Source organism: Sciurus carolinensis, chromosome X (genome assembly GCF_902686445.1).
Source record: "Sciurus carolinensis chromosome X, mSciCar1.2, whole genome shotgun sequence".
NCBI classification, from domain to species: domain Eukaryota; kingdom Metazoa; phylum Chordata; class Mammalia; order Rodentia; family Sciuridae; genus Sciurus; species Sciurus carolinensis.
The window spans coordinates 18,246,148-18,268,484 of record NC_062232.1 but is presented as its reverse complement, the minus strand read 5'-3'; the positions used below and the strand labels follow the sequence as shown (position 1 = coordinate 18,268,484).

The 22,337-nt window shown below is 34.9% G+C and overlaps 1 protein-coding gene across 5 annotated transcripts in view; it reads left to right on the top strand.

Annotated features, from left to right (window-relative positions):
- Nucleotides 1–2,218: 2,218 nt before the first annotated feature.
- The window catches only part of Cnksr2 (connector enhancer of kinase suppressor of Ras 2), a 275,785-nt gene continuing 255,666 nt past the window's right edge, over nt 2,219–22,337 (top strand). For all 5 annotated transcript variants that reach the window (XM_047535710.1, XM_047535709.1, XM_047535712.1 and 2 more), the window contains exon 1: nt 2,219–2,880. In XM_047535710.1, coding sequence (XP_047391666.1) covers nt 2,817–2,880 — 64 coding nt within the window. In that variant the 5' untranslated portion in view covers nt 2,219–2,816. The remainder of the gene's footprint in view (nt 2,881–22,337) is intronic.

The following is a 22,337-nucleotide window of genomic DNA, read 5'->3' as shown; positions in this document are numbered from 1 at the left end:
TGGGATCTTCTTTCCTTATCTTCTTTGGCACTTGTCTTTTCATGAAATACACACTTTTTTATTTTATTGTATCCCAGTCTTTGGCATTGTCTTGATTGATATTTCACTCATCATGCAAGAATTAACTCTTTTTGAAATTGCTTGCAACATGATCCACAGTATGGTTGTTTATCATGGAAGCCCAATCTCTCTATGTGCAAGTTTGATGTTTTAGCCAAATTTGGTCAGTTTCTACATCCTCACAGTTACTGTGAGGTACTGGTCAAGAACACTCATGGTAACTCTCACATTTCTTAGTAATTGACATTCTGATGAAATATATTCAGCCAACATTCAATGGACCTTCTATTTACTTGAACTGTTCATTTTGTGACATTGATACAAAGTCTTTTTCAGTTTATCTTCTGGAATAACTTTAACTTGGTGTAAAATCATGTATGATGACTTCAGACAAATTAACCTGTTAAGGCTTATTCATTAATTTATTCAACATTTAGGAAACTATGTCTAATAGATTCGGGATAGGAAGTGAATGTGATGGTTAAAGTTTTCTCATCTGTGAAATGTGGTTAATAATAGACCTGTTTGGGAGATAAAATGTGTGTAAGGTGCTTAGCACCTTGCTCAATAAATGCCCACTATTATTAGTAGTAGTGTTTTAATTGAATTATCTTTTTTTGTTGTTTTTTCCCTGGTGCTGGAGATGGAACCCAGGGCCTCACACATGCTAGGCAAGCCCTCTACCACTGAGTCATATCCCCAGTCCCTGGAAAAGTACTTTTAATATCTCTCTACAACTGTAACCTCTAACAATTCACAATGTATCCATTATATTTCTAATATAAAGCTATTTCATAAATTACATACACTGGAAATGTTTTTCTATAAATACTGATACGATTGGAATATATGCAAAATACAAGATCTTTTGCACTTGGCTAGTCAAGAAAATACTTTAAAGCACAAACAAGATCTAGATCATGAAAGAAAAGTGCTATATTGGTATCCTGAATGTGGACTTGTTTAATGTTCTAAATTATTCTCCAATTTTTCGCATATAACATTTGGATTAATAGAAAAGTAAACAACAAGCCTAAAAACAGGCTTCTTAAGTTTTGTTTTGGTCATTAACATGAAAACATCAATATCAACTACTGCTGTTTCAGCTCTTTGTGTACATGTGGAAGAGGGGTCATCAACTTTGCCCGGTGAAGAAAGTGACAGTTCTGACATCTCATCAAATTGAGCTAGAGAAAATGGTTAATGCAGGAACTGGCAACACCTATTGACATTATTGAAATGATTATAGAAATAAGGAGTTTTATTCTTTTACTCGGTGGAGCTACTTAAGAATTACACAGAGAAAACACCTATAATGGTGGTAGAGAGTTCACTTCTCAACTCTCTAGGATTATTTGTCTTTCAAAGTAAATCCTCATTAGGGAAACTGCATTTTACTAAGATTGCAGAGTAGTCTGTGTAAGAAAAGGTTTGAAGAATCACGTTGTTTACAATTTGTCACTCATTTTAAATCTCATTGTTACCCTTTGGTTCTTACATAAGAACATTTGAACACAAAGGACGTACTGTAAAATAGGTGCTGGGAGCTCTGTGTTGGAAGAGTTGACTGAAAATCCGAAACAGAGTCCTTTGAAAAGGTACATGGGGGAATCTGTCTCAGGATCACCAGGACAAGCAACTTGCAGGTGGCAGCCTCAACGCCCACTTCCCAGACCCGGCTTATGACCCAGGGCAGATTCAACACTGGCCCTCCTGCCTCGTCATCTCTGCGTTTCTAGCTGGCGGAGCCCGATTCCTGTCCATGGCAGTTCACGCCTCCATCTCCGCGGGCGTGTGCGGTTCTCGGGAATCACCTCAGGAACCCACTCAGCAGTGGGGAGGGCGAGAGCAAGGAAAGCCCGGGCTCCCGTTGTAACCCCCACGTTCAGTGGAGTCCCCCGCTCCTCGGTGACCGGGCCGCAGGTACCTCCTCAGCTGTCACCGTTCAACTGGTGGGCTCGCTGCCACTGCCGCCGCGTCCCCTCAGAGGCCGCTCGGAGCCGCGCTCCTCACGCCCGCACCTGATTGACTGACCTAGGGCTTGGACTCGGGCTCGCGCCGCTGCTGCCGCCGCCGCGCACGCGCTCATCGCGCGCCTGTCCCCGGGCGGCCCCCTGGGCGGGAACGCGAGGCTGCGAGCTGCCGGCACCTGCCTGCCTGCCTGCCTGCCAGACAGACCCTGGCTCCGGCCTCGTGCCGACACGCGCACGCGCCTCGCGTGCCTGCCGTCGGCCCCGGGGGCGGGACCGCGCGGCTGTGAGCGGGCGGGGGGCTCGTGGCGCGCGCGCCCCGCACCCGAGGGCTGCGGAGAGATATTTTGGGTGGCAGGAGGCCCCTCGTCATTTCCGCCAGGCAGCTCGTCGTGCCAGGGGCTTCACTCCCGCGCGCGAGGCGAGCGGACAAGTTGGCTGCAGGCGTGCGGCAGCGGTTCCTTCCCTCAGCCCCGCGACTCTCGGCAGCGCAAATCATGAACTGAAGCCCCGCCGGGACGGAGACCCAAGTGGAGCGGCGGAAGCAGCAGCTGCGGCCGCCGCCTCAGCTGGGACTGAGCAGACCCGGCGCGGAGCCGCCACCCCGGCGCGTTTCCTCCCCGTCGCCGACTAAGAGAAATTACAGCTCCGAGACCCGATACACAAAAGCCGCTTTCTTCGTACCACCCTGGGAGGCTGCAGCGGTCCCCACCTGAGGGCGGCTCAGGTTGCTGACTTCGTTTTGTGTCTGAGCTTCGCGCCCCACGCGGAACCAACCCCGTACCCATGGCTCTGATAATGGAACCAGTGAGCAAATGGTCTCCGAGTCAAGTAGTGGACTGGATGAAAGGTAATGCCCGCTGTGGGGAGGGCGCGGGGTCCCGGCAAGAGGGAGAAAGGGAGGGGCGCCCGCCACGGCAGATACCACCATCGAAGCTTCCACCAGCTTATCCTGGCACACTAGGCGGCGGCGGGGGTCCTCAGAGGCTGACAGGGGCTCAAGGTCCCCGGGCTCCTTTTGTTTCCAGCCAGAGGGGCGCGGAGAGAGAGAGGGTGGCGGGCGCCACCTGGTTGGAGGCAGGAAGCCCGGGCGGTGGAATCCTGGCGAGGCGAATCTTGCCCACTCCATGCTCCCCTGGGCGTCCCCCGATGGCCGGGAGGACGTGGCGACCCTGGTCTCCCATCTCAGGAAGACCCCCCTACCCCCGTCAAGGACCTGCTCCCATAGTCTCCTCTTTGCGGACCCCTTTGTTCCTGGGAAACCTAACACCCCCCTCGGTGGCCGCCCCTGCCAGGTGTCTTCTTCAGCGCCAACTCTCCTGGCAACTTTTAAGTCCGCATAATGGGGTCAGGACATGGTTGCCCCCATTTGGAGGCTGGGGAGCCCCCTCCCCCATGTTGGGCAGAGAATGCTCAGGAGACGTGCTACTTTGGAATGGGAAAACATGCTTCCCTTGGGACAGCATCTGCTCTGGATATGTGTAGGCTGCCTCCTGCGCATCCCCGCGTGCCCTTTGCTTCCCTGGATTCAGGCCGCTTGAGGCTTTGGTCCTGGTGGCTTTTTGTTAGGGGCTCAACGCCAGTTGTAAGGTGGTACCTTTCAAGTACACCTCTCCTTTCTTCCATATTGAAGCTCCCACCACCGCCTTTTGCCCCTGGCAGTTTCAATAACCACAGTTACAGACATTCATCCTCCTAGTCGCAAACGTGGGCTTTTTCTCTAGTCCTGGCCTTTCTTGCCTCACTACCTCCCTCTGTTGTCTGATTTTGGGGGGTTGTAGAAAACCTCCCTAGTCCATTCCCAGGCCCTTCTCTTCCCTAATATTTTGGGAATGCTGAGCAGGATGAATGGAATAAAGGAATTCCTTGGGCAAGCTTGGAAGACACTTGGAATGTCAGAGCTTTGCTGGAGGTTATACCTGAGCATGAACTCTAGATCAGTAAGGAACCTGAGGCTTATCTTTGAAAATGCCCTTTCCGAAGGTGAGAGAGCCCCTTTTCTTTGGGCTTGCTTAGCAGTCAGACTTTCTAAACTCCAGGTACTTTAGCATGAAAGCTGTGATGATTGGAAAGGATTGAAAGTAACAAGGAGAAACTCAATTTATCCCCTTCCTTTTTCTGTCTTTGGTTATTCTTGTACATTTTTCTTTATCAATTTTACTTTTATCCCATTCTTGCCCCCTTGTTCCTCATTGACTTTTCTAATACGTGAAAAGGGGTTTGTAATTGCAAAGCACAGTATAAATGTGACTGAATTGAATTAAACCTAATTCATTATTTATCTACTGCCCCCCTGTGTGCGGTGCATTGTGCTAAGGTGCCATGGGGGTTATAAAGATGACTAAGAGTCCTGCAGTGGCTGGCCCATCTTTTCTGCTGCTTGTTCTCTTTCCATATTTGCTATTGAAATTCCACCTTTCTAGATTCCCACCAACTCCCTTCCCTCCCCTCTTTCTCAGATACAAACATCTGTCTTCTCTATTTCTCAGTCATGGAAGAAAGAGCCAGAGTATATGTAGGAAGGAAGAATGCTCAATTAATATCCTTTTTAGAAAATTTTGTCTGAAAGGCTACTTTACTTTGAGTCTGTTGCTGAAATATTCAAAGACAAGCTATCTTGGCTCCATTAGCTTCATATACTACCTCTCACAAATTCCCATGATGCTTGCAGTGAGTGCAGTATACTCCATCTTCACCTCCCACTGAGTTACATTCTTGCAGTTTTCCTTATCTCTACAGTTTAGGTCCACTGAAACAAGTACAGCATATGTTGCACATAATCTGACACACGTTATTAGTTTATCAGTACACGTCTTTTAAAAATTCTTCAGCCTAAAATGTATTTCTTTGAAATTAGGTTAACATCTTTAGCTGTGATTTTTCAGTGCCCATTATTTTTAAGTTGAATGACTTGTTTTTGTGCCTGTTGGTGAGGCATTTTAGAGCTATTTGTCAAGATCAGTTAGGTAGCCAGGATAGAATTTGTGTATCTTTGTACAGCAAAGGACTGGAAGAGATTGACTGATGTAATTACCTATTTTCACATCCCAAACTTCTTGCTGCTAAAAGTTTCATAATATTAATATACATTTGATTTGAGATGTTTTCAAAAATAAGATTTTAAGAAATAATTGGATGAAATGAACATTTCTTCAAGTTGTAACTTACACTACTACCTTAATTAATTTTTCCCTCTCTACTTTTTTCCCCATGTAAACTTTAACAAAAGACATTAAAAAATATTTTCACCCTTTTCTCAGATGCAATAATATTTAAAAGTTAACTGCTAACTTAGCTCCCAGCTTTGAGATAGTTTAAACTCACTTAATGTTGTATAATGTACAGTGTTATAAAGGCAGTACTGAAAAAGGAACAAGATGATTGCACAACTGCAACATTGTGGGAGTTCTTCAGAGCATGCTCCTGATGGGACAATTTCATCATCCTTAATATTTAAATCATCTAGCATATGCTTTTAGCTTGTCACAATCATAAATAATTATGACTGTTTAATAAGGTGCATGGTTTATGTTCTTTCTAGGATATTTTTCTCTTCTCTAAACAGAAAGCAATCATTAAATGAGAGATATAACTATATGTATGTATATAAACATTATATATATGGTTCTAGATAACTAATAGAAGTGGTATGGAAACTCTCATCATGAAAGAAAATGAAGGTGAAAATGGGCTGAGAAGATTATTAAACTTTGGTAACATTGATTCGAGATTATGAAAGACCATTTATACATTGCAATTAATTTTGATCTATTTTTAAATGCATTTGAGGGAGAGGTAAATATAAAATTTATGTTAATTATTACTAAAGATGTGAGGAAAGACTTGCATTTTTATTCACCCCAACTTCACTATTAATAAAATCCAATACTCACCAAATTTTCTATTGACAATAAAAACTCAATATGACACATTATCAGTGTTGTTTCCAGTAAATACACAAACTTCCTTATGAGTCAGTAAAATAAGTAGTTATATCCCAGATTATTCTGAAAGTATTTTTGGCTATTTAGAGAGATCTTATAAGCCCTAAAATTAATTTCATAAAAGTATTTTTGGAAAAAATCAAATGCCATTTAACATTTGAAACCAACCTTCAGTTGGAAGTTGCATTCAGTCCTCTTGTAGTTTTGGTAAAAATTTAAAACATAAATTCTTTTCAAAGTAATTAAAATTGAACAAATTATCTAAAAATCCATAGACATTAAAGTAGACCAATAACTTTCTACTTTTTTGCTCATTTTATTACTCTAAAATAAGTTATTTCTCAACTCCTATTTGTCCACTTGCAGAGCCTAGAAATACTTAATCATTTGCATTTGTTTGAGTCCCCAGTCCTCTGCTTTTTTGCTCTCTGAAATATAACAAAAATCTCAGAACACTTCAGGACTCCTGTTATTAATTTTCCTATTAATTTTCATTCTGCATCTCACTCCCAATAATTCAAGTTTTCTTCTCACAGCTTTTCCAACTTTGAAAAGCATTCAAATTATTCACATAATTAAGGTATATATTCTCTAGGATCAACTTCCTGCACAGCATTTTCTAGTGGTCTTTATTCTTGTTCTGGGTCAAATAAAATTATTATGATTTCTGGAGTAAACCAACAGTCCCTGCTTTGCTGGTCTTCTCTTATGGTCTCTGTGACTTGGCTCCAACCAATATTATATTATTATAATCCCTTAAATAATTCAAATTTTAAGACAGCCTTTTCTCAGCACATTCCACAATCACCAAGCTATTCTTTCCTATTTACTATAAACCATTTTTTTAAAGAGACGTCCCCTGACTTCTAATTTCTATCCCAGTGACTCAGCCACCTTGATAGAAAATGAAATACATTATTTTAGGTATAAAAACAAGAGTAATATTTTGCACACAACTGTATAATTGTGGAAAATGTAGTCAAGAAATAAGGTCCATTAAGTATAAAAGTTAAATGCTGTAAAGGGGAATGTATCTGATAAGGCAAAGAAGTTTTGACAGGTACAAAACTCTTTAGTAATTATTTTGCCCCCTCATGGGAACCAGAGTCTAGGTTGAAATTTATCTTAATTTGATAAGGGAAAATGTCAAAATTTTTAGTGCCCTGAGGGAAAGATCAGAAATAAATTTCTGGCAGGAAATAGAAATAGAAGACTTTAAGAATATATGTTGAACAATATATCAAATAGTTTATATCACTTCCTTTTGAAAAATTAGAAGTTTTTCAGTTGCAGTTTGACTAGACAGACACCAACAGTCATCTACTTTGGATGTGACACTTTTTTGGAACAGGAATTCTTGTCATTTTATGCAAACAAGACATTTGCCATTTTGATATGTACAGCTCACAAGAAACATTCTTACTTAAGTTGTTAACATTTTTGCCTTAGGTTAACACATGATTTACTCCTGATTAGAGAAAGAATATGTATTTGTATTTTAGTCCTCAGATATTATTTACTTAGTATTTCTGCATGAAAGATGTTTTAATGGATTGTTTTAAATAAATTGTTCTCTGCTCTGGAGAAACTAACGTTTGTGAGGAATGGCAATGACATTTACAAACCTATGCCAAGACAGAGACAGGCACCAACTAGTACAGGGAGTTAAATTTTAAAAAATGTTTCCATTATGTTTACAGCACCAGTGGAAAGAGAAGATAATGTTATGAACCATGAAAGGAGCACACATGGAAGATGTCACTTTAGCAACTCTTTATAAGCTATTTATATAATTAAGGCATTGTCTAAGAGGGATATATCCTAAATGTAGAGGTACAGCAAAAGACTCTGGAGTTGATATGGGGTGATTAACCAGAGGAATTTATCTAGGTTTATGTGGTTGAAGGGGAGCAGTGGGCACAAGGTGGAAAGTGAGGGAGGAGTGCGAGTAGGTGGCAAAAAGAGTACAAGAACAAATCTGCATTTCACAGAGACAATAAAACTCTCATCATGTCCTGAGTTTAAATAAATACCACATTATAAAACTTTGGCTGCCAAAAATAAGCCCACAAGGAATGTGTATTGAATTGGTGCAGCTGGTTCAAATCCGTTTCTCAGGAATATTGTTAAAATGAGTTATTTTGAAGATTAATTACATCATTAAGGTTGTTTTCGAATATTTAGAATTTTACTGATCCATATTCTTATATGAAGAATGGAAATATTAATACTGTTCTTAAAGCAATGATAAATTACCACTTTCATTTATAGCAGAGTAACTTTAAAACTTAATTTACTCTTAATGACTTTTAGTTTTTGATATGACTTCTTTACAGTACCATACACATAAGACAACTGTGAAACATGCAGTGTTACTGTCTATAAATGTAGTAGAAGAATGGAGCGTCTGTACTAATTTAAAAGGGGGAAGGGACAGAAGATAAGTTGAAAAAAACAGAGTCCAAAACTTTTTACTTTTTATGATTTTTGTCATGGTTTAGTATCTTACCAAAAACCAAGTGTGCCTTCAATGTGACATCATGTTGAATAACATTTAGTGGGTGAATTCACAGTTTTCATGAATAGCATAGGTCCATGCTTCTCAAAATGGTATATTTCCGTGGTTGTGAAAGCCAAATTATCAGAAGTAAACGGTTGATTTTTGCTAAGCATTTTAAAATATTATTTTCACATTAAGTCTAACATGGATATTATATTCGTGATGGAGAGAGCAAAATCAGTATGATTTTAAAGATGAGACCAGAAGCATTAACAAGAATTTTAGACTTTCAGCAGGCTGTTTAAAACTGTGTTCTCCATACTTCCCGGGTTATGAGTACATTCCGTTCATCAGTTATGGGTACATATGTGGAAAAGTTTGAGAAATGGTAGCTAAGTTTAGAACTGATAAAAATTAATGTGCTCCATTTCCCCCATTTCTCTTACCAAAATACGACCTTTCCTTAAGAATGACTCTTAACTGATCCTATCCTCTCGGTTCTCACCTTCATCAACTTAAAACAATTTGATGGCTTCTGATTGTTTTTATAAAAAAGATCAAAGTCCTTACATGGCTGTGAGACCATTGAAGGTTTGGTTATTGCATATGAAGTAAGCCAGATGTCCAACACCAACTATACTGGCTGCCCTTCAGTCTTTCTGTTTGTCCACCACTGGGTCTTTGCACTTCATGTATTCCTTCTTTCCTATTTTCTTCATCTAGTTAATCCCTACTCGTCTTTCAAATCTCAAGCTTTTCCTCCTATACATCAGGAAAGCCTTCTCTGTTTTCCAAATCACATCAAATCTTCAGTTATATGCTCTTCTAGTACCATATATATCTTCTGTGTCCCAGTTGCCGGTTTTACTTTCAGATTAATTTGTGTGGTTATTTCCTGCACAAGATGAGGGCAGGGGCCCTATTTTTTTTTTAACAATGTGTAAAGAAGTATCTGGTATAAAATAGGCACTCAGAAAATATTTGTCGAGTGAAGGAATAAATTAATTTATTCACAGATTACTGGTCTGTCAGCAAATCTGTTTTCCTAAAAGACAATACACATAATGTCCCTTGTAGTGCTCTAATGGATACTTCAGTGCCAACTTGGACATTGTGTGCCAGAATACAGTGCGAAGTAGAGTTTTGTTGCTTTAGCCAATTCAAAGTTCATAATCATGCTTTAGATTCATTATGTAATGAAATATTAATAATTTCAATGAACTAATGGCACTTTTTAATTTATGCCCTAAATATTATAAATATGGTGGAAATATGTCAATAGGGCAGCAGCAAATACTTACTAGATTAAAATGGAAATATAACCCTTATTCTAAGCATTTGTTTGTTTTCTTTCATTCAAATTTTCTAATTATTCATTTTGGTATTTAAAAAATCTGTATATTTTAGAGCACATGGTAGAATGAGATTGGTACAATGCATTGTTTGTCTTCATATAAAAAAGTTTATGTTTGTGTTGTGAAAATAAACTATCCCTAAATTGTTAATTAAAGACATAAAGTGGAAAAATAACTTCTTAGCTTAATGAAAACCATTATCTTCTTTATTGTAGTCAGTGCTGAATTTACATTTTTATTAATAGGATTAAAATTAAGTATTTAAATTGTACCTTAAATCAATATTTTTGTGTGTAATTTTCCATTACTCCCTGACTTAAAAATAACTTTAATTTTTAAAATTATGTATAAATTGATTTTGACTTAACTTTTTGAGGAGTACTTGTTAAGAACATATGTAGAGAGTTGTTTGTAAAGCATAACTTGCTGAATACAGTTGGGCCATGTGGAATTTTTGTGCATTACATGCTATTAGATATAACTGGTAGACATAGCATAGAGATTTTTCTAATACAGCTTGACCTCTCTCAATTTATAATTGTTAAAGTATAAAGCAGAATAAGTGAAAAGTTTAAGACCTTGGCATAGGTATGCTGCTTTTGTAAACTCTTACAAAAACACCTTCAGGCTTTAATGTTCTGGCTAGTGATAAATATGAATTGCAAATTATATCCTAATTTGACTCACAAACAACTATTTAAGATGATAGAACTTTAAAAATTTTGAAGATTATTTAATTTCTTGTTCGATTTCAATTTAAATTCTAATTCTAATAGAAGTTTTCATTTTATTATACTTGTAATTTCAGCAAAGAAAGGGTTTGTCAGTATTTGCATAAGTTCATTAAAGTTTGTTTAACTAACATACAATAATTTGGTTTTCTATGTTCCTCTGTTGAGTATTTTGACACAACATAAAATTGTTTCTAAAATCAATATTTATTAAATAAACCAAAACATGTGCTAACAATATATGATAAAAGCATTGTTACATAACTAATATCAAGTAGAGCACACATGGCTGTTATATATAAATATACATAGATTTATATTTATATATATTTGACATAATGTTCTTAGTCTTGTTGGGTAGATTGGACAGTTTTTAAATAAAATATGCATTAAGTTAGTTGCCCTTTCATATGTTGCCCAGTATTCTCTTTTTGTTGTTGTTTGCTTGAACTTTTAAATTTTGTTTCAGATATATCTGCTATTTTTAAAACAGACTTTTGCAATATGTTTTTTCAAGTAATTCCTGAAACAAATCAATAGAGGTCTGGTGTAGATCCTGGATTTTCTCATTTTTACAAAATGGGTGCGGCAGTGTTACCTATAGAATCACCAATTTAAATAGTTTTTCTGTACTTTGCCACAGTTTTCAGTGGTGGTTTTCTTAAAACAATGCCTGGTATTTAAGTGCATTATAAATATCAGCTTTTTTAAATTAAGGAATAAGTTGATTTATTTTGGCAACCTTTGGAGGCAGAAATAATAAGAGGATTTTTAAGTGCTTACCACATACCACATACTGTCATAGGTGCTTTCCCTACATTATCTTTAATGCTTATCCCAGCCCTGAAAGATTGGAATTATCTATATGTTACATATGAAGAGACTTCTGCTTAGAGAGATTTTTGCTTAGAAATATTGAATGAATTATCCTATATATCCAAATATTTATTGAATAGGTGTTTGTTTTTATTATGCCATTTGATTGATTTCTAACTGGTTCAAAAATACATAATATTTCCACCATACCTTTTTTACAGAGGTAGATGTGACATAAAAGGAATTCTGGGAATACTTTGAAAACAGGTAGATGTCTTCTCCATCAGGCCTAATTTCTCTAGCCTGGTAAGGTGAACTGTGGTTGTTGGGTCCATTTGGCATATAACAGAATGTGTGTGTATGGTGAGGTATTTCTACTCAGAATAAGATTCTAGCTAATGACAAAGATACCACACACAAGTGTTGTCTTGGTGACAACTTTTTTATTTTATAGTGAACCTGAGGAATTTGATGTTACCCTCTGATGAGACTGGACCTACGTAAAGAAACCCTAGTTCAGTTCATTACTTCTGTAAACTCAGTGCTGAGGAGATATTTTGTTCTCAAAGGATTACTAACAAAAGTACATGGTGCCTGATAAAAGATGTTCATAAGTGCTTCATGTTTTATTAGATATGACTTATTCTGTTCAGATTAACTGAGCATTGGTTAGCGTTGCATTCCATCAGTGTATTTTACAGACATTTTTCTGTGCATTCCTATATCTCAGAAAATCCTTATGTATCTACCAAATGTAATTGGTCTCCTAAAATTGCTTTGTTTGAAAATCATTATCATACACCAGATTGTGATATGATAGCTTAGTAATGCACAAAAGCGACCTGAAGTGCTAATGAAAATTGACTCATAATTAATCAAAAACTTTTGAAATAAATACAAAATATGGAGCGATCAAGTATGAGTTAGAGATGTTTAATCAGTTGAGTATTTGTAAAATGATAATGAAAAGTTCAGTTCAGTTAGTTTACATTATGTTTAAAAGTGTTGAATATAGTTTTATATATGTATCTAAGAATATAGTCAAGTACATATACAGGAACCTAAAGTAGGATTTGTTCATAGTGACAATACAAAGACGATGTTTTCTATTTCTCTTTGTTTTCTTTTAGTAGAATTGAGGTGAGCTTGCTTTTGACTAGAAATTTTAAAGAACTGGAAACAATTTAAAGTATTATTGTACAGAAAATGGTTTGAAGTCTATCACTTTTTATAAAAGATTTTATAGTACCCAGGACAATAGACACTTTTAAAAAAATAACAACTATGAACTATGGTAACTACCAATATTTTGAAGTTGCATTAGCCTTGTCCATTTGATTATTTAAACACTTTTCTTTCTTCTAAAGTGCTCATTATCTTCTGAAATTCCTATGAATGGAAATTAATTTTATTTGCTGATATTTTTGAGAATTTCATCATGTTCCTTGAAATAATTGTTGATATGCTATGCTAAAAAGCAGTCTGGCAATAGATAGACTTTTAAATGTGGAAATACCATAAATTTCCATCTCCATTAATTTTAAGATATTTCTGACAATGTTTAAAGGCATTAGTTTCTTATGTTTGAAGTTATTTTTCAAATGAGTCTGCTTTGCCAGCTAATTTTTATATTTATGCTGAAAACCAACACATACACAGAAAGTAAATACAACACAATAGTAGCTAGAGAAGTATAGCACCATTTAATAACACCAAAATTAATTCCTTAATATCATCAATATTTAGTTGTTCAGATTTCTAGTTTCATGAATGTCATAAGTTCTCATATAGTTTTTAAAAATCATAATCCAAATAGATACACACATTGCAGTCTTTTTTATTCTTTTTTCCATACATTAATCTTTTTGGACCCAATACCCATTTTGTATTACAGTCATTATGTTATGTCTCCTGAAATAAAATTCATAGATAATATATCTACTCACATTAAAAATTTAGTATAATGTACCCTTGATATGATGCAATGAGGATGGCACTCTGTTGGTCTTTTCCCCCCAAATCCATAACCCCATTATAACCATGAGGAAAACATTAACCAAAACCAAATTTAAGGACATTTTAAGAATATCTGACCAATAAATTCTCCTCAAAAATATTAAGATCATGTAAAGCAAGGAAAATGTGAAAAACAGATTAGAGGAGGCCTAGGATACATGATGATTAATTGTTCTTAGGGTATCCTTGATAGTATCGTGGAAACAAAAAAGAACACTAGGAAAAAAAGTAATGAAATTCTAGGAAAGTGTGGAGTTTAATTTAATAGCAATATACTGATATTGGCTTCTTAGTTGTGACAAATATACCAAAGGAATATGAGATGTTAATAATAGAATATGGGTGAGGGGTATATAGGAACTATCAATACTATTTTTGCAACTTCTATGTATCTTAAATTATCCTAAAATAAAAATTATGTTTAAATTAAAATTAGAGTTTATCATATTCTTAAATTTGGTAATATGAGAAGATAAGCAATGCCTTGTGAAATAATTTTGACTTGCCTCTCTGGAAATACTAATAATAAGCACTGTCAAATGAAAAAAAGAAGTCACTTGGAATATAGAGCAATTTTTCAACGTGTGAGATTGTTCCATATATTGATCTAACAATCATTCAGTAACCCAACTGTTGTGATAACCTAAAACTCAAAATTCTCAAAATGTTCCTAAAATGCAGTATTGGCCCTGGCCTGGTGTCAAGAATCCTGTACCTTAATTCTCTCCTGTATAAACTGTATGCTTTTCCATGCATAAAAAATATTTTTTGACTTTATAAATATGTGTTGTGATATGAAAAATGATTTTCTAGAATGAATGTTATACCAGTTACCATTCTATTGCAATTAATCCTTTACTTGATTAGATTTTTTCCATTACCTTTGACTAATTGGGGAATATGTCTATGAAAAAGAAGCATAATGTACTTGGGTAAAGACTACTAATAGTTAGCCCCTTATTTTACCTCACTGCTAGCCAATTTGCAGTTAAACTTTTGGACAGAAGAGTGTGCTCTTCTAAACCTTGATAACAAAATCTGATTCTTAACACTCATTCTAATTGTAGTTTCTGTTTCCTGCACACACCTTATGTAGGAATGTTAAACAAGCCATGAAAAATTTAGAGCAAATAAATGTTGTGGTTTATAGTAATTGATTTTAAACTGTGTAAATATAAATGTGTGTATAAATATGCACACATATTTACATAGGGCAGATGTTTGCCTAGGACAGATTTGATGAAAATGACTATACCTAAAAGACCTTTTCTGATTGCGTATCTGCAAGGAGGTCAAAGTTTTTCTTGTTATTAACTTTAGCAACTTATTTTCATCATATAATAGGTATGTGGAGTATTTTTAGCAACTGAGTTTGGATTGTGAGCATGGTTGGAATTTAAGAACTCCTTTGGTCACATCTCCAAGAAATTATATTAAATTTTAAAGTAGAACTATTTCAGTACTTAAACTTAATTCCTATGCCAATTTGGTTAAGATCTTCTTTGTTTTCTAGTTTACTGGTGTAAAAATTCTAAAAGAAGCAGTCTCTGGTAATAAATAAATAAACTATGACCAAGAATTTAATGCATTAACTTGATGCTTTTTTCTTGCCACAATAAATTGAAATATTATAATTATCACAACTTCAGTTTGAATTTTTGTTACTAATGCTGCTCTGAAAAAGTGTGAGGGTCTTCTGATACTGATGTGAATGTTGTAGAATTGTCTCCCTGGTTTGCTGCTGAGTGTCTTTTTCCGACTTTGTGCTGTGAGTACTGTAGTAGGTATGCATTCATGTACTCTCTGTGAAATGCTTCTGCTTTTGGTATTCTTTTTTCTTAAATATTTAGATTTTTATTTCATCGAACACATATAAAATAGTAATACAATGATTTATCTTATCTATAGGTATTATAATATTGCATAAAATACATTATTGTGACTAAATTTACAATATTCTTAAGGTATACTTCCAAGAATGAAGGGTATTTTCTTTTGTTTGAATGCTTTTTTGTTTTAGTAAGGTTTATAGAATTCTTTAAAAAGCAACCTGTGTAGATTATAGATTAAATAGCAAACATTTGAAATGGATCTTTGAATATGTAACTGAAAAGGATGGTTTACTTTTTGACTTTCTCCAATATTTTTAAATGGCTTAGAGCAAGTGAGCAACATTTATATTGGGTTGTTTTCACAACTTTCTAGTAATATTTCTTATAAAATTACAAAGATGATTAGTTATTACAGTAATATAGACGACCTTAAAAAAAGACAGAATGTTCAAAGAAAATTGTGTGATTTCCATGACTTGTTAGTTACAGATGGTGATAAGTAGAATTGGAAGCTTTTTCAGAATGCAAATAGATATGAGTTCTGCAATAAAGTTAATTAAGAGTAATCATTGTGTAGAAACCACTGTCTTATTGGCCACAATGAATTTATTATTCTCCTTTCCCAAATGCCAGATGATGCCTTTCCAAGGCGGCTGAAAACATCTTCATTCCTAGTAGCCATGTGAAAAGATTCATTACCCTACCCTTCTCTTCCTCCATTTCTACATTTCATTCAGATGAATAAAATGATTAAAGGAACAGATATTTAGTAGGAAACCCTTTACGTATTAGGCAATACAAATTTATCATATTGAGTTGGGATAGGAAGACTCTCCAGTTGTTGTCTGGCAGAAATGGAGTCAGTTTTGACACTAACAAAAAATAATCTATTTATTATTATATAATGTTTAAAAATAATATTTAATAAAAAGAATTTTTAAGTATTCCAACTTATAAATAAATTATTGGATATAGCTCACATATGTTTGCCTTAAGATATGTCATGCATAGATTATGTTGACTTTTAACTGTATCTGGTGAATGGATTTCAGACATCGACTCTTTCCTGGGAGTCCCTCCTCTATTATAGTTTTTGTTATTGATGTAGTCACTTCTTTTTCTACCAATTTTTGAAAAAAAATAGTGCATTTTCATTATAGAATAATGGGCTTCATTTTTATATATTCATACATGCTGTTTTAGTTAGCTTTTTCACTGCTTTGACCACACAAGAATAACTTTAAAGAAGGGAAAGTTTATTTTGGCTCACAGTTTGAGAGTTTCAGTCCATGATTGGCCAACTCCATAACTCTGGACCCAAGGTAAAGCAGAACATCATGGCCAAAGGTCATGGCAGAGGAAAGTAGCTCAGGACATGGCAACCAGAAACACACAGAGATCTTTACAGACCAGGGACAGAATATAAACCCCAAAGGCACACCCCCAGTGACCTTCTTTCTCTAGTCACATCCTATCCAGTTACAGTTATTAAGAGTAGTTCTTTCAGATTATTAATCCATCAAATGGATTAATGCACTGATTAGGTTATAGTTCTCATAATCTAATCATGAGCTTTCTGGAAATACCTTATATCCAAACCATGACACCTTACATTTCACATATGAGGTAAAACATGAGATACTTGTCTTTCTGAGTCTGTCTTATTTCACTTAATATTATGATCTCTATTTCCATTCATTTCCTACAAATAACATGGTTTCTTTCTTCTTTATGCCTGAATAATATTCCATTGTATAGAAATCACATTTTCTTCTTTTTTTTCCCTTTGGAAAATCTTTTTTTTATTTATTCTTTTTAGTTATACATGACAGTAGAGTCTATTTTGATATAATTGTACAAACATGGAGTATATCTTATTCTAATTAGGATTCCAGTCTTGTAGATGTACACAGTGTTAAGATTCACTGTGGTGTACATATTATTTATTCATTGATCTGTTCGCAGGCACCTAGGCTGATTCTGTAACTTTGCTAATTGTGAATAGTGCCACAGCAATCATGGGTATGTGGGTATCTCTGTAGTATGCTGACTTTAATTCCTTCAGGTATATTCTCAGGAGGGGTATTACTAGAACATATGGTAGGTCTATTTTTAGTTTTGTGAGGAACCTCCATTCTTATTTCCATAGTGGCTATACTAACTTGTATCCCCACCAACAGTGTATGTGTTTCTATTTCCCTGGAACCTTGACAGCATTTATTGGTTTTCATATTCTTGATAGCCATTTTTAACTAGAGTGAAATAAAATTTCAGTGTAGTTTTGATTTGTATTTTCCTGTTGGCTAAAGATGTTGAACATTTTTTCATATAATAATTGGTCATTCATACGTTTTTGTAAAGTATCTGTTTAGTTCATTAGCCCATTTATTGATTGGGTTATTCATTTTTTTGTTGTGAAGTTTTTGAGTCCTTATATATTCTGGATATTACTCCTCTGTTGGAAAAGTATCTGGCAAAGATTTTTTTCCCATTTAGTATGCTGTCTCTTCTCTCTGTTAATTTTTTTTTTGCTGTGCAGAAATTTAAAATTTGATGCAGTTCTATTTGTTGATTCTTGCTGTAATTTCCTGAGCTATTTGTGTCCTATTCAGGAAGTTGTTGCTTGTTCCCATGTCTTGAGATATTCCCCGTGTTTTCTTCATACAGTTGTAAAGTTCTGGTCTTATGCTTAGGCCTTTGAATCATTTTAAGTTGACCTTGGTACAGGGTGAGAAAGGAATCTAGATTCAGTCTTCTACATAAATATCTCCAGTTTTTGCAGCACCATTTGTTAAAGTGGGTATAATTTCTCCAACATGTTTTTGGCACCTTTGTCAAAACTCAGATGGCTATAACTGCATGGGTTTATTTCAGTGTCCTTTATTCCATTCATCTACATTCTTTTTATGCCAGTACCATGCTGATTTACAAAGAAAAACTCAGAATTGGATAGATACACAGCTGAATTGTATAAGACCTTTAAAAAAGAGCTAGCACCAACGTTTCTCAAACTATTCCATGAAATAGAAAGGGAAGGAATGCTTCCAAACTCATTCTGAAAAGCAAGTATCACTGTGGTACCACAACTGAATAAGACACAAAAAAGGAATCCAATGACTAATATCCTTGATGAAAATATGCAAAAATCCTCAATAATATGCTTGCAAACCAAATTGAGCATCATATTAAAAACATACTACATGATCAAGTTGGTGTCATTCCATGAGTACAAGGATAGTTTGGCATGTTAAATCAATAAACATAGTACACCACATGAATGCAATCAAGGAATAGAAAAATCACATGATCATTTCAATAGACGCAAAAAAGTCTTTGACAAAATTCACATCTTTTCATGATAAAAGACATGAAGTAACTAGGTATACAAGTAATGTACCTCAACATAATAAAAGATATATATATGGCAAACCCAAAGCAAACATTACACTGCAGAGGGAAACTCAGGAATAAGGATTTCAATTCTAACTACTCCTATTCAGTACAGTACTTGAAAATTTTAGTCAGAGCAATTATGCAAGAGTAAGAAATAAAAGAGGTACAATTAGGAAAGGAAGAACTCAATCTTTATCTGCAGATGATATGATCCTGTAGTTAGAAGACCCTGAAGATTTCACCTGAAGATTTTTAGATCTGCTAAATAAATATGGATATATAGCAGGATACAAAAACAATATGCAAAAATTTGTAGCTTTTCTATACATGAAATCATTGAGAAATCAAGAAAAAATTCCATTCCATAATAACTTCAAAAAAACTTCTCAGAATAAATCTAACCAAGGAGGTGAAAGAGTTCTACAGTGAAAATTACAGAACACCAATGAAAATAATCAAAGACGACACTGGAATATGGAAAGACTTCCCATGTTCATGTTTAGGCAGAATGAACATTGTTAAAATGGCCTTGTTACCAAAAGCAGTCTACAAATTCATTATAATCTCCATCAGATACCAATGACATTCTTCACAGAACTAGCAGAAAATCTCTAACAGCTTTATTAGAATGTTACTCTCCAAATTATTTTCTATTATTCAAGTCACATGATCTTTTGACATAAGAGCCTAATTATTAGAATTGTATATCTTATTCTTCTTGCCAAGAACTCAATACAAAAGTCCTAAGACATTTTTGTTGATAGGTCTGCTATCCCTGGCTAAGTCCCAATAGTTTAGGCCTCATCTCAGTAGTAGACCCTTTATATCATGGTTCCTTAGTAGTTCTCAGCATTATTTTATTAAAAAGTTCATGATCATTGAAATTTCATTTCTCTGATTTACTCAGATTATCAGAATATGAGTTTTATCATTACAGGTTGTAGACATGTTTTTTTTAGTCTAAATTATTAAATAATGAATCTGTGCAGTGAAAATGATAGGCACTTATGAGCACTATAGGTCATTTAAATGGTAAGAACTATCGACTTTTCATAGGAGACACAGTCAATTGCAAGAAACAAATGAACCAATTCATTCGTGCTTAGAGCACTGAAAACAAGAGAGAATCCTTAAGAAACAATGCCCTTTCTCATTCATGTATCACAAGTGGTATTTGGATTGATAATTGAGAAGCATTAAGTTTGCAAATTGGTTCCCATGTTCTATAGAGTGGTTGTTGGAAAGTATACTTTCCCAAAGTTTCTATGCTGAGTTTTTATTCCTTTATTTTCAGTGGTTTTTGTCCTTAGATTTTTCATTGTGGCTTCTATTTGTGTTTTCCTTGAAAACTGTTCTATATACCCTACATGAGTATATCTTGCGTAAGTGATAACAACTTATATAAAAAATTCAGTTATAAGAATTTTTAAATACAGAATTTCATTAAGACATTTAGTCAGTATAACTATGTAACAATGTTAACTGTAGTACTTTTGAGAAATATTGTTCACTGTGAATTTGTTGTACAGCTTCTTCACTCTTTTTTGACTTTGATGTGTTTGTAGATGATAGTGGTCAACAGTATACAAGATTTTATATTTTTATCCAGACTCTGAAGACCATTTGGATTTTCTTGGTGGGGAGGGGTTGGCCCTGAGTCTTCATAACTCATTTTTAAAACCATGTAATCTTAAATGATTACATTAAAAAATGAAATCATCTGGTTGAGACAGCTCTACTTCTATCCATCAGTGTTACCTACCTATGATAAATTGGATTTATGGTTTCCTTTGCTGCAAAAGAAAGCTGAATTATATGTTTTCCTTTAAAACTCTAAAGTTCTGTGATTCTAAACTTTTAAATTTATTCCTGTATTTGTTTTAGACATGGTAAATAATGGGAATTCTTGATATTATTTACATCTACTTTAGGGACACCTAATGGCAGTTGAACCTTCTGAATTTTTTGGCTTAATTTTATTCCATCCTGTGATTAAATGCCAAGCACAAAACTGCATGTGCTTTACACAAACACTTGCTATGTAACAAAATCAGAAGGTGTGTTTTTGATATTTTAGGTAGATCTGAATCCCCAAGGTCTAGGGCATCAGTACCACTTTACCATTTCAAATTCTGCCTGGGAAATTCCTAAGACATTAGGTTACACATCTTTCTCCTTTACTTTTATTTTTTCTTCCTTTTTCTATAAATATGTCCTGTAATACTTAGCAAAATGTATAACTATTTTTATAGACCTCTAACATGTATGGTTTTAATATTTGGTAGGCAAATTTGAAACACAAATTCAAATACAGTTCTTTTGTTCATTATTGAAATGCATCATTATTTAAAACAGTTTGTAACATTTTTTACAAAAGAACACACTTAGTTTTTCTACACACTGACATTCTTGTTCTCTGTACAGTCTATGAGATGAATTGATAGAAAACTAGGAGAAAGAACTTTTAGAAGTCTCTTGGTCCTGTGCCATCACATTATGTGTAAGCAACGGAGCTCAGAGGGGTTAAAGAACTTGTCTAAACTCACATATCTTCCCTGCAGAAAAATTAATATGACAAAGAACCCAATATGTGAAAGCTTAGAAATAGTATGTTGCATAGATCTTTTCATTGTTATGAGGACATCTCTGTTAGGAACAAAAAAGAATGAATTTTTTTGATTACTGGTGTCAAAGCTAGAGCACGTCTTGATTAACACATGCAACAAGTCTACTTCATAGAATAATCCCCTCATTAAGAATGTTTATTTTAGATTTTATTTTATCATAATCAAATGTAAGATTTGGATAATGCCAAACCCCATTTATAGAGAGTTAAAATGCTATTAACTTCTGGAGAAACTTTTCCCAAAGGTCTTCTAATCTCTGTGTGCTATGACTCAATGATTTTAAATCTCATTTTCTAAAGCTTTGCAGATTGTTAGTGTACTCCAGTACAACAGGATTAAACAGAAATCTGAGCAGAGAGTACATTTTGAGTTCAGTTTAGAGCTGAGTAAGTGGTTTGCTATACTGAATAATTTATTGTAATTCACTTATTTTAATAATTTTCCACTTTAATTATGAATATTATACCTGCTTCTAAAAGTATGTATTTGGACTAACTTTTGAACCTATAATCCTGAACTATTTATATCACTTAATTAGCCTCAATCATACTATTAGAATAAATTGGTCCTTACCAAATACAAATATGTATCATGATACATCAAAAAATATTTGAAAGATTAAGACTACAGTATTATTTTAAAATATGTTGCAAGACCTTATCATGATGTGCTTTTAAAAAAATCTGCTTTGGTTATTGTTTCTTTCTATGTGGTGAATTTGCATAATTCATACTGTTCTCCTTCCAGCATTTCTATGTCTGAGTATTGAGTTAAAGCCTCAAAATTTGAAATCAGATTTCAAAGAATATTTATTTATTTAAAATTGAGAGTAACTATACCAGTATGTTGTCTGCATTTATCATTTAATGAAGTATGTGAATTACTTGCCCATAATGAGATTTCTGATAATTATTTTTAAGTAAATATGTGGCTTCCAAATATGGAGATATTACTAAATAAAATAACGAAATGTAAATTAGTACACTAATAGATTTTTCAAGTTTAATATTTATGTAAGTCTCTTATATACTATCAAGTGTTCAGTAATTAAGGGAAAATGGACGGTACTTTTTCTTTCCGCAATGAAATGTCA